Source organism: Podarcis melisellensis (genome assembly GCF_964234715.1).
Source record: "Podarcis melisellensis genome assembly, chromosome: 3".
In the NCBI taxonomy this organism is placed as follows: Eukaryota; Metazoa; Chordata; class Lepidosauria; order Squamata; family Lacertidae; genus Podarcis; species Podarcis melisellensis.
The window spans coordinates 73,038,721-73,054,238 of NC_138530.1; the positions used below are offsets into that span (position 1 = coordinate 73,038,721).

At 41.8% G+C, this 15,518-nt stretch overlaps 1 protein-coding gene across 3 annotated transcripts in view; it reads left to right on the forward strand.

The window, feature by feature from the left end:
• Positions 1 to 1,554: 1,554 nt before the first annotated feature.
• HACE1 (HECT domain and ankyrin repeat containing E3 ubiquitin protein ligase 1) overlaps positions 1,555 to 15,518 on the forward strand; it is a 33,989-nt gene continuing 20,025 nt past the window's right edge. Inside the window, exons 1-12 of one of the 3 annotated variants that reach the window (XM_081904604.1) lie at positions 1,555 to 1,791; positions 2,960 to 3,014; positions 3,760 to 3,849; positions 4,784 to 4,888; positions 5,400 to 5,475; positions 7,330 to 7,461; positions 8,173 to 8,255; positions 9,566 to 9,662; positions 11,677 to 11,778; positions 12,323 to 12,429; positions 12,995 to 13,241; positions 14,799 to 15,136. In XM_081904604.1, the coding sequence (XP_081760730.1) occupies positions 1,716 to 1,791; positions 2,960 to 3,014; positions 3,760 to 3,849; positions 4,784 to 4,888; positions 5,400 to 5,475; positions 7,330 to 7,461; positions 8,173 to 8,255; positions 9,566 to 9,662; positions 11,677 to 11,778; positions 12,323 to 12,429; positions 12,995 to 13,241; positions 14,799 to 15,136 (1,508 nt within the window). In that variant the 5' untranslated portion in view covers positions 1,555 to 1,715. The remainder of the gene's footprint in view (positions 1,792 to 2,959; positions 3,015 to 3,759; positions 3,850 to 4,783; positions 4,889 to 5,399; positions 5,476 to 7,329; positions 7,462 to 8,172; positions 8,256 to 9,565; positions 9,663 to 11,676; positions 11,779 to 12,322; positions 12,430 to 12,994; positions 13,242 to 14,798; positions 15,137 to 15,518) is intronic. The other 2 variants (XM_081904605.1, XM_081904606.1) reach the window with 2 other exon arrangements.

The window sequence follows — 15,518 nt, forward strand, 5'->3', positions numbered from 1 at the left end:
TAATGCATAAAGAAAAGGAAAAGCTTTTTTAAATGGACAAAACTCTTCCAAGAATAAGGAGTGGGGACAGGTTTTCTGGGTGTCTTAGGAGGATCAAGCTTATCTATACCATGTACAGCTGCTTTCTGCTTGAAGCTAGAAGAACCCTTTCTACTCCCTCCCACCCAATCGCTCTAGTGAAGAGAACTGAATGTTTGGGTAGAGAACGCCAAAGATGTTTCCAGAGCAGCCCCACTGCTTTAGAAACATTCTTATAGGTGTGCGCACAGGGTGTGCCAGGTGAACCCAAGTACACCCTAATGTTGTATGGAGTGGCAACCCAGCTCCCTCAGCTGCCACAACCCTATGTAGAAGGGAGGAGGATGGAAGAAGATAGGAGAGAAACACAGGCAGAATGGAAGGAATAGAGCTGCCGTCTCTGCCTATGGTGGTGAATGGGGCATGGGCCACAAGCTGAAATCATAAGAGTGGAGGAATGTGTCTGTATTTTTTATTTTTTATTTTTTATGTAAAGTTTAGTTGTTAATTAAAAAATTAAGCTTTGTTTGATTAATTAAAAAAATGCCCTCTTTGATCATGCATTCAACCACTTTAAAAGAAAAAATCCCTGAGTGCACACCCTAATGAATATCAATGCTGATGGTACTGTATATATTTTTAGAAATAACTGTTGAAATACAGTACAGTACCAAGAATGTGAAACAGAAAGGTGGAGGAATGATCCAGGGGAAGGACTATCTATCTATCTATCTATCTATCTATCTATCTATCTATCTATCTATCTATCTATCTTGTCAAGCCCCGACCACTGTTGTGAGTCGCAAAACAGTGGAAAAATAACAAGACTGAAACAACCCCCTCCCCAATGTATGGAAGCATGGGCGTAGCCAATGGGGAACTGCGCCCCCATCAAGTGAAACAATAGAAATACTCAACTAACTGACCAATCACGTCGGTTCTGCCCCTCCCCCACAAAAGTCCTGGGTACGTCCATGTTACCGTAATATTCCAATCGCCCCGCACACACATTCGGACCCGTTTGCAATATAAAGCCCCTTACTCTCTGAGTAGACGTGTAATAGGATCGTGCTGTTAAATGCTTTTCAACCCCAAAATAGTTTTCTGTTGCATTGCATTGTTCTTTAAGGATACTGTAGAGTCTGGGCATTTTGTAAACTGCTCCATCATATACCTGAAACATAGCTGACAACTTTGCCCCTTTCTTGCGAGGAATCCTATTCGAAAAAAGGGAAACGTTGACAGCTATGACCTGGAAACCGGTATATAGAGGTTAAAATAAGGAAGAAGTGCCATCAGCATGGCGCAATTGCGGGGCCGGGCAGCGGTGGCGAGCGGGAGTGTGTTGAGGCAGTCAATACGGCAGCGCAATAAAAATCAAACTCGGAAAGTATTGGCAAGCGAAGGGCATAAGCTTCCGCCGAGCGTCGTCTCCCGTCTGAGCATGCGCGCTTTCCGCGGCGCTTCATGTCCGTTTCCCCCTTCGCTCTGTGGCCTGCTTCGGGAGACTGGCGCATGCGTGCTGAAGAGGAAGCGATTCATCCCCACGGTTCCAGGAGCGGGACCCTGACCGGGTGCAGCCCCGCCGCTGGGGCGATGGGCTGAGCCTGAGCTGGGGAAGTCCGCAGTTGCCGGCGGGCAACGGGCGGCCAGGCGTCGGCGGCGTCGGCGTCTCCTCCTCGTCCTCCTGTCCGAGGATGGAGAGAGCCATGGAGCAGCTCAACCGCCTCACCAGGTCCCTGCGCCGCGCCCGCACCGTCGAGCTGCCCGAAGGTGAGCGGAGGGGGGCGGCAGGGGAGGGGGGCTTGGCGGATACCGGGGAGCAAGCGCTGGGTGGAAGGCGGCGAGCGGTGACCTCGATGAGGGCTGGCAGCTTGGATAGGAGGAAGCATCCCCTGGGGAGAAGAGAAAGGACGAGGGGACACTTCCTCAGTCCAGGAGCCTCGAGGCTTTACGGGGCAAAAGTTGTGGCCTCTAGCCTCGGAGCCCTTTCCTGCTAATCCCGGGTGTACACGTAGGGAGCCTACTCTCGCCGGCGTTGCTTCTTTAGGAGGGGGGGGGTGCACTCTGTGCGTGCTCAGAGGCGCTCTGGCGACTGTTCCCGGGTTCCAGCAGGTGGTGATCTCTTGAGAGCGAGCCCAGAGCAGAGCTGGAAGCATGTGTGTGTGTGCGTGCGAGATGGATCTGTTTCCAGAGGGTTTCTCTTCGAGAGCGGCCGGAGTGTCGCTCCAAGAATCAGGGTTTCAACAGGGGATGTGTTTCTGGTGCCAGGTTTCAGGGCTAGTGGCACATGTGTGGTATATACAGTAAGGTTTTTGGGTCCGGTCCTTGCTGTTTTTTCAGACGAGGGTGGACAGACTTCAGGCATGCCAGATCTGCTTGGTTTGTTTTTGTACTAAAAACCCAGGACCTACCAAACAGAGTTAGGCGCAGAAGACAAGTATTTCTACATAAAGAACAGAATGCCTCTGAGCATATTCTGAACCTAGGAATTTTCTTTCCGTATCAGAACGGGACTGAGTTTAGTCCTTTCACATACATTCCAACCCTAGTTTGTTTTCTTCATTTCAGTAGCCTAGTGAAAATGTGTTTTATTAATGCTGCTGGGAAACAGTGTTGTTAAAGGGCTTCCTAATCTGCCTACAAAGTATAAGCATCATCCTAGCAACTGTGAGCAACTGTTTTCCAGGGCATGCAGGGAATAGGAGTATGTAAGAATGCAGTCTGGGTTTCTTCTAGTAATCAATATTTAATAGTATGACTATTGACAAAAATCATGCTGATGTGTTCTATGAGTTACAAGCTTGAGTAATGGTCAGGTGGTAGTATGGGATGTTAGAAGGCAAGTGAAAGGTGGAATTAAGAGTAGAATATTTTGCTAAGTTTGTGCCTCCATATGTGCCTCCATATGTGACATAATTATAATTTAATTTCTACACAGATAACGAAACTGCTGTTTACACTTTAATGCCAATGGTAATGGCTGACCAACATAGGTGAGTCTTCATATCTAAACAGTGGATCTACAGTAGCACCATTTTTTAATAGTGTGGTATATATATACACATTTGTTTCATTTTGAAATCAGGTCAGGTTTTTTTTTGCCCTAATAGTACCAGGCCTGAAACTTACTGTTTTTCATGAGCAAGCATAAACAAGCTGAATGAAAGTCTTTTTGGCCAAGCTGAGTTCAGAAGAAACACACATCTTAAATCAACTGTGTTTCTCTAGTGATATTTCTCCCAAAGCAGAGCAATTCTTTATTAATAACTACACACACAGGGTCAGTGTATAGCCCTTGCCCAATTCCCTAGTACAGGATATAATTTACACAAGGATGATTCGAACGCATTTCCAAATAATAAGTACCTATTCGATTTGAGGGAGAAGAAAGAAATTGAAGAAGAAAGAGGAAACTAAATTAGAAATAATAATTTTCTAGTGAATACTTATGTTGTACAAATTGACTCACTTTTTTAGGATTGATGTTTAAACTTCAGAGGCTTAACAGGTAATGCATTCAATAGTGACATGAAAATAGATTGTTTTCTTTTTAGAAAGTCAATTTACCTAATTTACCTAATTTCTATGTGCAGCTATGGGAGCATAAATTCTCTTGAAGTATTTCTACTGAAGCTGTTTGAATTTGGCTGGGTACCTGTGTTTATATTGTGTAGTAGGTTGGAGTTTCTGTTTTCTTCTTCAGTGATGTGGCTAAATAAAATGAACTTTTTGCTTTAGATCTGTTTCAGAGTTGCTGTCAAATTCGAAGTTTGATGTCAATTATGCATTTGGACGTGTGAAGAGGAGCTTGCTTCATATTGCAGCTAAGTAAGCCAACTTTCCAAAGCCCGGGGAATGTTACAGTGTAAAAGGCAGATTTACATTAGTTTTCTAGATTGCTGTTTCTTGCTTTCAGTTTATTACTATTTTTGCCTGTCATGTTGAATGTGCTTGGCTTGGCAGTAATGGTGCATATAAAACATAAGAAAGAACCCAGTTGTTGCCATAACAAATGCTTATCTAGTACAGCACTTTGTGATCCCAGCAGCTGGTATTCAGGACTAATCCAGCTATCATTCCTAGTAGCTATAGATGGTGTTACCGTCCATGGATTTGTCTAATCCCTAAAACCACAGAGCCTAGGACTTGCCAATCAGAAGGTCAGCGGTTCGAATTCCCGCGATGGGGTGAGCTCCCGTTGCTCAGTCCCTGCTCCTGCCAACCTAGCAGTTCGAAAGCACGTCAAAGTGCAAGTAGATAAATAGGTACCACTCTGGTGGGAAGGTAAACGCCGTTTCCGTGCGCTGCTCTGGTTCGCCAGAAGTGGCTTAGTCATGCTGGCCACATGATTCGGAAGCTGTACGCCGGCTCCCTCGGCCAGTAAAGCAAAATGAGCACCGCAATCCCAGAGTTGTCCATGACTGGGCCTAACAGCCAGGGGTCCCTTTACCTTTAAGTTGGAGGCTACAGTGTGTGGTTCATCTTTTCCACTATATAGATTAGTTTCCCCCAACCTGGTGCTCTCCAGACAGTTTTGGACTATGGTTATTGATTAGAGATTATGGGAGTTGGGCTATAATTCCCATCATCCCTCACCATTGGCCATGCTGACTGCGGTAGATGGGAATTGTAGTTCAACCTTGGCAGGGCCACAGGTTAACATTGATTCTGCTTTACATAATGCTGTTTGTACTGGAAGTTATCTTTTTCTAGTCAAGCTGCTTTAACCTTTTGTTAAAACCTTTCTAACCTCTTTCCACAGCTGTGGATCAGTTGAATGCCTAGTTCTGCTGTTAAAGAAAGGTGCAAACCCTAACTATCAAGACATTTCAGGGTGCACGTCACTTCATTTGGCTGCTAGAAATGGGTAAGAGATGCAGCTTTTTACATTTAGCTTTTTATTCCTAAATTGAATAGTCTTTCAATAATAGTAGTTATTCTGTCATACAGAAGCTCTGTAGCCAAGCAAAAGCCACATTTGTTTCATTGCTCCACAGACTGAATTGGGAGTCACAAGTGGCTTTTGTGGCTATGAGTGCTTATGCCCAGCTATGGTTAGCTGTTTGGACCAGGAGAGCCTGGTCTTAGTTGTTTATGCTCTAGTTATCTTTTGCCCTGATATACATTTAATAAACAACATAAGTTCAGTTTGTGTAATTTTTTTTTTAAATGAAAAGAATAATGAAAGTCAGGTCTCCAGGTACACAGACCACCCTACGGAATGCCTAGCTTGCAAAATATGTAATTTGCTTTTTAAGGGGGCACTCGCTAATCATGCCATGTGCAATAAATTTCCAGCCCTAAGAAACTAGGGAGGAAGCTGAGGAAGTCTTGTTTTATTGGGCTTGTGGCCAATATGTAATTTGTTTTCCGCACAGCCAGAAGAAATGTATGAGCAAGCTGCTAGAGTACAGCGCTGATGTCAACATTTGTAATAATGAGGGCCTGACAGCAGTAAGTCGTGCAATTTTGTTCCTATTACCCTTCACTTAAATATTGCCATTCTATGATCATCCCTAAACTTGCTTATTTCACTGCTTGACCTTCTTCCGATAATCAAGAAATGTAATGAGCTGTACTTACAGTCCTTGTTAGTTAATGGAAATGATACATCTTGTGTTCTGAAAATTGTATTTCTGGCTGGCGATGCTGAATTGCTGTTTAATCTGTAAAATATGTTCATGTGCGCCGGGTTGTACTATTTAAAAATGCAGCCTTCTGCAGTGACTTCTTACTGTAAAGATTTGACTTGGCATGTGATGTGAAACTAATGTCATAATATACATTGATGCATGGACTGGTGCAGCAATTTCCCCCCATCCATTATGCTCAAAATTTTGTGTTGTTTTGTTTTTTAGATCACCACCACCAAATCCTTAGTCTTTTACCTTATTTGAAGTAAAATACAACTATGAGAGGTTAATAATGGTTTCTCCATGAACACTTGAGCTGGGAATCAGAGTGCCTGTTGTTTGCAGGTGCTCTGAGTGCCTTAGGATAGTGGCCCCCAAATAAGCCACTGTCCACCAAAGGGAAGTTCCTGTGAGGAGGGGAGTGCCAGCTTAACTGCTACTGGGCAAAGGCTCTTGAAGGGGCTTTGCCCAATGATGCTTGGGCAAGAAGTTTCTCTGTGTGACTTCTCTATTACACTGCCCCCTAGTCTTCAGCAGTAGTCTCTCTTGGCAGAATCCAGGAGAGAGTGGCGGAGAGGATGGGGGGAGCAGTGGATTGGCAGAATCTTCTGGTCCCAATAAGCAGTAACACCACTGTAAGCAACAGTGCAGTGCTCAACCTCATGCATTGTGACTACAAGCAAGCATCTCCCACTGTCCCTTTCTGGTCTGGAGCTAGAAAGGTTGATAGGTGGGCATTTTCCTGGAATGGCTGCCAAGCTCCAGCCTTCCTCCCAATCTCGGAACTGCAGAGGTGGCGGGGATAACTGTTGCAATGATTTCCATCTCTGCAGCTTTAAAGTTGGGTAAAGTTTACTCATCATGCTCACCTGCCTTAGCACTGCTAAGGAATAGAATAGGCATGCTGCTGAATATTAGTTTCCTTGGGTGGGGTAGCAAGCATTGTTGGAACAGCTGGGCTAGGTAGATGTTCGGCTTTACCTGGCAAGGACTCTGTATAAAGACAGACAAGGACAACTGCAGAAGTTGGTGTCATTAAACTCTTGCTCTTCGTTCTAGATGAAAAGAGTTTGCAACGTGAGTTCATAGAGCCAGTGTGGCATACTGGTTAGAGTTTTTGGACTTGGGAGAAGCTCACTAGGCCAATGACCTTAGGCTAGTCACTGTGCCAGCCTAACCTAACTCACGTTACTGTTGTGTTCATAAAATATTGTGCTTGTGTAGAGAATACCATGTACAGCAGGTTTGGAGAAAGGTGGGATATAAATTTAAAGTAATTTTAAAAACAACCCCATAGTGTTCCTGGAGTATCGCCTTTTTCATAGGGTATGTCTTAGATTGCAACCCTCTGCATGCATGTTGGAATCTGGATGTCCTGTGTTTCTGGTATATTCGTTTTCCTAAAGGAAGAGGAAAATGTGTTCCTTGCCTGGTGCAGGTTTCTGTGAGTCTCTCTTTCAAGCATTGTTGGAAATTTCAAGTTATTCAGAGTGCTTGTTTATTCAGTATTCAGGAATATTAAGCCATTGATTGGCACCTAAATCCCTTTTATAGGATTGCACATAACATTAATACTAATATTTCCCTTTCCCTCAAATTTCATTATTTAGATTTACTGAATTTACTTGCTGAATGTATTTCTCTCCCTGGTCGGCGTTTTGTTTTTCGTATCCAGATCCATTGGCTTGCTGTGAATGGGCGGACAGAATTGCTTCACGATCTTGTACAGCATGTTACCAATGTAGATGTTGAAGATGCGATGGGGCAGACAGCACTTCATGTGGCTTGCCAAAATGGCCACAAGACGGTAGGCTAATGAGCAAAACTTACAGTTTTAAGGGCTTGCAATGTAAGTATTTTGTGGCAAAGAGGTCCATTAACAGGAAACATCAAGCGTTTGGACTCTCAACTGATGGTACTCCTAAGGAATTGCTTGTTCTAGTAGTTCTTTCGCTTCTGCTTAGAAACGGCTTTATAGTGCAGCTGATTCCTTAGTAGGCTAATGAGTTACTTAGGAGATGACATATTTTTCTGCCTCGTTGTTTCATGAACGCTTTTTATAAAACTTAATTAATTGGGACCAGTCTAATAATTAGGAATACATAGTTTATTTTAATAGGCTTCAGTTGGAAACTAGATTTATACACATACTTAATGACGCATTCTACAAGGGCCCAAATTCAGTTGGGTGAAATTCAGTTGTTAATTCAGAATTGGTCCCCTTGAAATTATTGAATAATAAATCTCTGCTGTTAAACTTGAAAACGTAGGTGGGAGAGAAATTAAATCTGTAAGCTTAACAATTTTTTTTAAAAAATATGATGCTGTAAATGATATTTTTTCTGCTTTTTTGGGGGGGTAACTTAAAGAAGTAACAGTACAGTCCTAGATGTGCATACTTTGAAGTAAATTGCATTGAATTCCCCAGGGCTTAATCCTAAATAAACGGGATAGGAATGCTGCTCAGTAGTGCATATTTGTAGATTAACTTCATTCAGTTTTTTTTCCTTCCCAAAAGACAGTTCAATGTCTTCTGGATAGCGGTGCAGATATCAACAGGCCCAATGTTTCGGGAGCAACTCCACTCTACTTTGCTTGCAGGTATGGTTTGTTTTTGTTTTTAAATTATTTTATTAAATATTGGAAGTTCATAATATCTGAGGAAATCAGGGGACTGTTGACTTAGGCTTTCAAAATCTGTTCTTCACCATGAGGATCACTGAGTAACCTTGCATTAATCACTCTCTTGGCCTTCTTGAACCTGTTAATCTTGGTACTGAATCAGGCTGGTGGCACACATAGCCTGGTAGTGGATGCTCTGACTGACGCAGAGATCTTTCCTGGCCTTGCTAACAGAGGTTCTTTCAAACGGAGATGCCAGGGTTTGCTGCTGGGACCTTGTGCATGCCAACCAGGTGCTCTGCCACTGAGTTAAGTGAACTATGGTTCTTCTTGGCTGGAGCTTAATTTTTTATTTAATGCTATAATCAAAGTATGATGTAGACCATGGGTAGGCAAACTAAGATCCGCGGGCTGGATCAGGCCTTCTGGATCCGGCCCGCAGATGGTCCGGGAATTGCCAGCGCACACTTTCTTTCCCTCTCCCTCCCTCTCCCTCACATGCCGGCACTGGCGCCTCCTCCATCCCTCCTCTCGGCTTCTTTCTGCCCTGCCTAGAGGAGGAAGGGGGCTGGGCTTTGTTGGTGTCAGCAGCAGTGCTCGAGCGGCTGCCATTTTAAGCAGCCCTTCTCCAGAGCCCTTTTGTGAGCCGCTCATTGTCCCGCCGCCGCTGCCAGCCCCTCCCGCTTGCAAGACACAGGTACGCAGACACCGGGGCTCATGGTGCTCTTGCATCACCCCCCCCCACAAAATATAGTCCGCCCCCCACAAGGTTTGAGGGACAGTGGACCAGCCCCCTGCTGAAAAAGTTTGTTGATTCCTGATGTAGACCATTACACTGTACTGAGGATTTATAAATACACTGAATCAGCACTCACTCAGTGTTTTTCATTGTATTCTCTTCAAATGCATTAAACTTCTTAGGGGGGTGCAGGGGTGGAATATGGGATCTTCTTTCCCTCAGTCCAAGTTTTAAACATCCCAAGAAAATCATATCTAGGACATCTTCAAGTCTTGTTTTCTTCTTTTTAAAATGTTTATTTCCCCCTCCTTTTGGTTGTAAGTACCATTTATATTTGAAAGCTAGACAGAATTTATAAACACCTTGCTTCTGTTTGCTGATCCAAACAATTCCCTTGCTGCTTCTGATTTATATTTAGAAAATGTTGAATACCCTTCAGTCAAGTGCCCTTAATACTTCTTTCATTTTTGAAATATTGCGTGGATTCAGGAGGGAAGGCTGATAGAACATGCACTGAATGAATCTTATAACTTCCCTATGATTTATTTAGCCACGGCCAAAGAGACACTGCACAGATCCTTTTGATGAGAGGAGCCAAATATTTGCCAGACAAAAATGGGGTCACACCACTTGATCTCTGTGTACAGGTACAAATTTGCTTTAAGTTTACATATCTTGCTTAAAACTACTGTTGAGTGCCATTGTAACCTTTTCCTGTTCGTTGGAGGGTGTTGTTGTAGGTGGCTGCTGTTTCCTGTTTCTGTGCAACAATAAAAATTATGTCTCTTCTCCGCTTTCCCCTTTGCCCAAGCAGAATGTGTAGGTTTCTGATGCAAGAGGAGCGTATTCATTGTACCACAGGGAGATGCATGACTTGCCCTCCATGTATTTGTTTGGGCCTGGAAACATGGAAAGAGGATTCATGAGTCACTTGTGTGTCATGTGTTAGTTCCACATCCTAATATACAAAGCCCTAATTAGATTAAATGCCTCTAGTTCAGTGTTTTTCAACCTTTTTTGGGCAAAGGCACACTTGTTTCCTGAAAAAAATCACAAGGCACACCACCATTAGAAAATGTTAAAAAAATTAACTCTGTGCCTATATTGACTATATATAAAGTAATTCTCTTGAATAGGAATCAAATAAACACATAGAAAGTATTTTATAATTACATCAGAAAAGTGGAGGGTGTCCCCCTGAGGAGCGCCAATCGGCGCCCCTGCTGGCCGAGGGTGGGGTCAAAAACCCTACCCCCCCATACCCAGGACACAGTCCGGCGCCCGCCTAGTGGGCGAAAATTTGACATTTTTTAAAAAAAAAAAAATCGAATTTTTCAATTTTCCCCACGGCACACCAGGCAACATCTCGCGGCACACTAGTGTGCCACGGAACAGTGGTTGAAAAACACTGCTCTAGTTAGAGGCTTCTGTGTTCTGTGCAGCGCCTGTGATATTACTGAATCTAAGCAGATGTTAAATTCTTATGAAGTAAGTCTTAGAACTCAAATCTGAATGCCGGGAGTAATTGTGTGCAGAGTTCTGCCTTGAATGATATTTCATCTAATCCTAGTCAATGAAATAAATAATTACATGGAAATCAGGTCCCCCCACCAATGCTGAATTCAGCCATTAATGTATTCATTAAAAAATGCCACACTGGAGTTTTAAGTCCAACATTTTATATTAATTAAGCTTTTTATTATTTTAAGGCATTTATACTGCTTTACATATACACAATATCCAAAGTAGTGTACGGTCGTACCCCGGAAGTCGGAACAGAATCCGTTCCACTTCCAAAACCAAAGCATGGCCTGCAAAATTAGTTCACAAACCGGAACAGTCACTTCCGGATTTGTGGCATTCAGGAGCCAAAACGTTCAAGAACTAAGCTGTTTGAAAACCAAGGTATGACTTTATAGCACTGTTAAGATGTAGCATAATCAGTAAAATTATGTAAAATCTTAGGACAACCACAATCACAATAGTAATCACAATAAAACAAAATCTTCAGTATCCTCTAGTTGGCAAATGTCTGTATCAACAAGCATGTTTTTAGCATGTGTAGAAAACATAGACATCACCTGCCATATCTCCTTAGGAAGGCTGCTCTACATTTTCTTGGTGTTCTGGAGATGAATTTCTAAGGGTTGTGGTATCACCAAGAGAGTCACACCTGCTTATCTCAGTGCACAAGCAGGTCTATAAGTAAGGTTTGTTTTCTTTGGGGAGCCAAGTTGTTTAGTTTTCACAATAGAAAGTTCTATAAGGTCCAGATTCAAAGCCAGTTTACACAGTAATTTGGAGTAGAAGTTCTTTATGTGGTAGGAAACAAGCACAAATTGTGCTAGTGGGTCCTTGCCTCCTCTTCCCACCCTAAAATACATTATTTGACCTGAGCCTCTATATTCTCTCACACAAATGGACTTCCCTAACTTAAGAGTTGAAAAGGGAAGCTTCAGTATTGAGATATGAGTTAGAACACTTACCCCTATTTTTCACTGCTATTGGTTTTTTTTAATTGATCTTGCTTCCTAGTAGCATACCCCTTTAAAATTGTATCTATGTTTGTGTTTCATTTAATGCTCAATGTATTTCAGTTACGCCATTTCCTGAAGGATATGATTTCAATTGTTGCTTAAATAAAAATCCTCTCTTTTTCAGGGTGGCTATGGAGAGACTTGCGAAATCCTGATACAGCATCATCCTAGACTTTTCCAAACAATTATTCAAATGACACAGAATGAAGAACTTAGAGAAAACATGGTGAATTCAGTTATCTTCTGATGTCTAGTCTCCAACCCAATGTGTTAATCAGTTAGGTTTTGCAAATTACAGCAGCTTTTTTTATTTAAATTTTTTTATTGGTTTTTAAACAAATACAAAAGCAAGAACTATTACCCACTTGCCCAGCATTACATCTAATAGTGTTTGCTCTATCCGTTGACGTTAGACACAAGCTTACAGATTCAGTGTTCAAACATAATACTTACCGTAACCTCTCCACCAGGAAGACTGAGCAGTTGGTATAACAAGGTCTTGATTTTGGTTGTTAACATAGTTAAAGAAAGAGGTCCACATTTCTTGGAAGTTGTCTCTTTTAGTTATGCATTTAATAGCCCTCGTGTGTCTGGTGAGATGCTCAAACATTCCCGCATCCCATATATTACTTTAAAAACTATAGCAGTTTGGTGATAGCCTTACTTGTGTTAGAAATTATTGGTTGACATTGGTTGGTTTAACATTTTAAATTACTGTGTGGTGTGATCAAAAATTTTGTGACTGTTCCCCCCCCCCCTCCTGTATCTAGTTACGGCAAGTCCTAGAACACTTGTCTCAGCAGAATGAAAACCAGTATCTTAAAATTTTGACTAGTCTTGCTGAGGTGGCTACAACAAATGGTCACAAACTACTCAGGTAAGTTGGGCCCTCACCACAAAGAATTTATTCTCTTAGGTTTCCTGTGTGTGTGTGTGTGTGTGTGTGTGTGTGTGTGTGTGTGGTTTTTCTCCTGCTATGGAATATTTAACTCCCACCAAAGCACATTTACTTAAACATAGGTTGAAAGGTGCTGACTAACTTGCTTAACCTTCTTAAGTCTTTGCTGATGTCTGCCAGAAGAAACAAATCAGGCCGGCCAAATGTGCAACTACATTGGTGGCATTTGTGTACGTGGATATGTAAGATGTACCGTTTCTGCCTGTGTCACTCCCCCTGCCCCATGGTCATTTGGAAAGGGAAAATAGTATGGCAATTGATTGGGTGGCCTGCTCCCATGACCTAAATTCCCTGTTTATAAAATGCGGAGTTGAGGGAACAAAACAAGACGTCTAAAGAACTGATAGGCTGAAGAGCAGAGCTACGGTGCTTCGCCAGTGGAGAATTGACGGGTCTGTGCTTGTAGCTATTTTGAAGATTTTGATTTGGGTCATAAGGAAGTCTCTCCGTTATATTGAAGCATTTCGTGGCTTGTGCTTTCCAGCTTGTCAAGTAATTACGAAGCTCAAATGAAGAGCCTGCTGAGAATCGTGAGGATATTTTGTCATGTCTTTCGACTTGGGCCATCCACTCCCAATAATGGAAATGACATGGGGTACAATGGAAATAAAACTCCAAGAAGCCAAGTGTTCAAGGTCAGAAAAGTAGTTGACGTTATTAGGAAGATAGACCTTAAAGAGATGAATTTCACAAAGCATGCATTCATTAATCAGGCATCTCATGAGGAGGACGTAAGTTTATTGATACCCATTTTAAGTTGGGACCACTTGCTTTTTCTTTATAATCAATGCTTAACTTAACTGATTGCCATATATTTCAAAATGTTTCTCATTTTATTTCTCTCGAGATCATCCTGTGTAGCATGAAACAGAGTGTCCTAGAAATTGCATATCCCAGTCCTAATTGTATAAATATCATTTCGTCTGCTGAAGTGTGATTGATATGATAGCCTTACTTTAGGAAACACTTGGAATTTTGTGCGCTTGATTTTTCTGAAAACCCCTCTTGTTGTGTTTATAGAGAGACTGAAGAAGTGGGTCTACTGAGGTCACGACCTTGTTGCTAAAGTATAGACCTTTTTAGTTATGGATCTCTTTCCCCCCTTTTCATAAAATCTAAGGTCGTTTTCTCACACGTGTGTGAGTGGAAGGAGAGCTGCTTCTCTTTGCAGCCTCTGAGAAATGTGTGGGTAATCTTTATCACAAGAGTTTTCTTACTCAATAGGCTTCAAATACTGTCCCCAGATTTGCTATGGTGGAAGTCTTTATGCCCTTTTCCCTGTTATATTTAGTGACACATAAGATACAAGTATGGCAACTGCAATATTTCTTCATACAACCGTTAATATGGATATAATTATAGGCCTCCAAAACCTGTTGCCAAATTTGTCTATGGGGACTACACAGTTTTTGTGCACACTCAAAACATATGAACTGATATGTTTGTTAGTATTTCATAGGAATAAGCTTATCATTGGGTCAGCAAGACTCACGGATAGCAGATTATCTTGTCTGCGAGTTTAAAATCTTAGGGGGGAAAAGAGAAAAAAACCAGCAAGGGAGGGAGAAAGTAAATGTAAAAAGTTACACTGTGCAAAACTATAGGAAAACAAGAGGACTAGGCAAAAATAACTTTCTCCTAGAAACACAAATGGATAGGAATTCGATAAAAAATCCTCTTTTCACATAAAAAAATAGAATTTAGGAGTGAATACCTAAGAAATCTGAAGTATTGGAAGCTTACATTTCTCTCTAAATCTTTAAAGTAACATTTTCTGAAATTTTGCTCTGGCATTTTTTCTGCAAAACCTCAAGCCTATTCACAGAAAAAGGGAAATATTTAAAGTGGTAGGAGTTTGTCTTGATCACTTCTTACCTTGTCCTAACTAAGTTCTGGTCTGTGGTCTATTCAAGGCTATGCCTGGATTCTGATTGTCATTTGGTGCAGGGTGTAGTGTTCATAAAACCAGCATAACCCTTAATGAAGACTTGATTTATACCTTTGGGGATCTCTGTAGCCCTTCTATCTGCTTAGTAGTTGTCTGTGTACTAACTATTAGTAACAATATGAAATGATTTTTTTTGGCAAAACAATAATGTCAGCATGGCTTTTAATCAAATGGACTATTTTCCTTTGCAGATGCTCCATAGAGATGGAGGATATGGGAGAAAACTTGTTTCATTTTTTAAAAAAATATAGCTTTACTAGAATCCTAATAGCTTCCCTATAGTAATCTGCAAATACATCTATTGGTCTGCTTTAAATTCAGTTTCTCTTGTGCTTTGCAGCCTCTGGAATTACTCTGGCACTCATTAGATGAATGGTTAGCTCTAATATCTGCAGAGCTGATGAAAAACAAAAGAGACTCTGCCAATATCACTTCTATTTTACTGAAGCAAAAGGGACCAGATCAACAAGATGGTGCTCCTACACATATATTTGATGTTGCCGCATCAGAGAAGAGCACAGCATTACCTATGGACATGGGGGACCCTAAAATGTATGAAGTTGGCAGTACGCAAGAAGCTTATGCAGATTGCCAGGATGTTATTTCCGTGACAGCAAACCGGCTGAGTGCTGTCATTCAAGCATTTTATATGTGTTGCTCCTGTCAGATGCCTCAAGGGTAAGAAGCCTCAGACTTGCACACCTTTTCTTTGACACATTCCAGATCCATAATGCTTTCTTTAAAAAAAAAAAAAAAAGGCTGAAAGGTTGGTTGTAAACCTGAGGTTAGAAAAGGGATGGGAAGCCATGTTCTAGATTTAGTTGGACTCCAGTCCTGGCTAGCAAGGCTGGTGTTCAGGGATTATTGTATTTATAGTCCAACAACATCTGGAAGGTCACAGCTTTCTCTTTCCTGGGGTACAATAGGCCTTCATGAAGCTTTCAGCAATCATGGTGTAGCAATAAGTCATTTTGTGCAGGTTCTAATAACTTCTTGCGGCTTCCTACTTTTTTGGACCAGCTGTTCCTTACAATTCCTACCATCCACCACAACTTTCCAG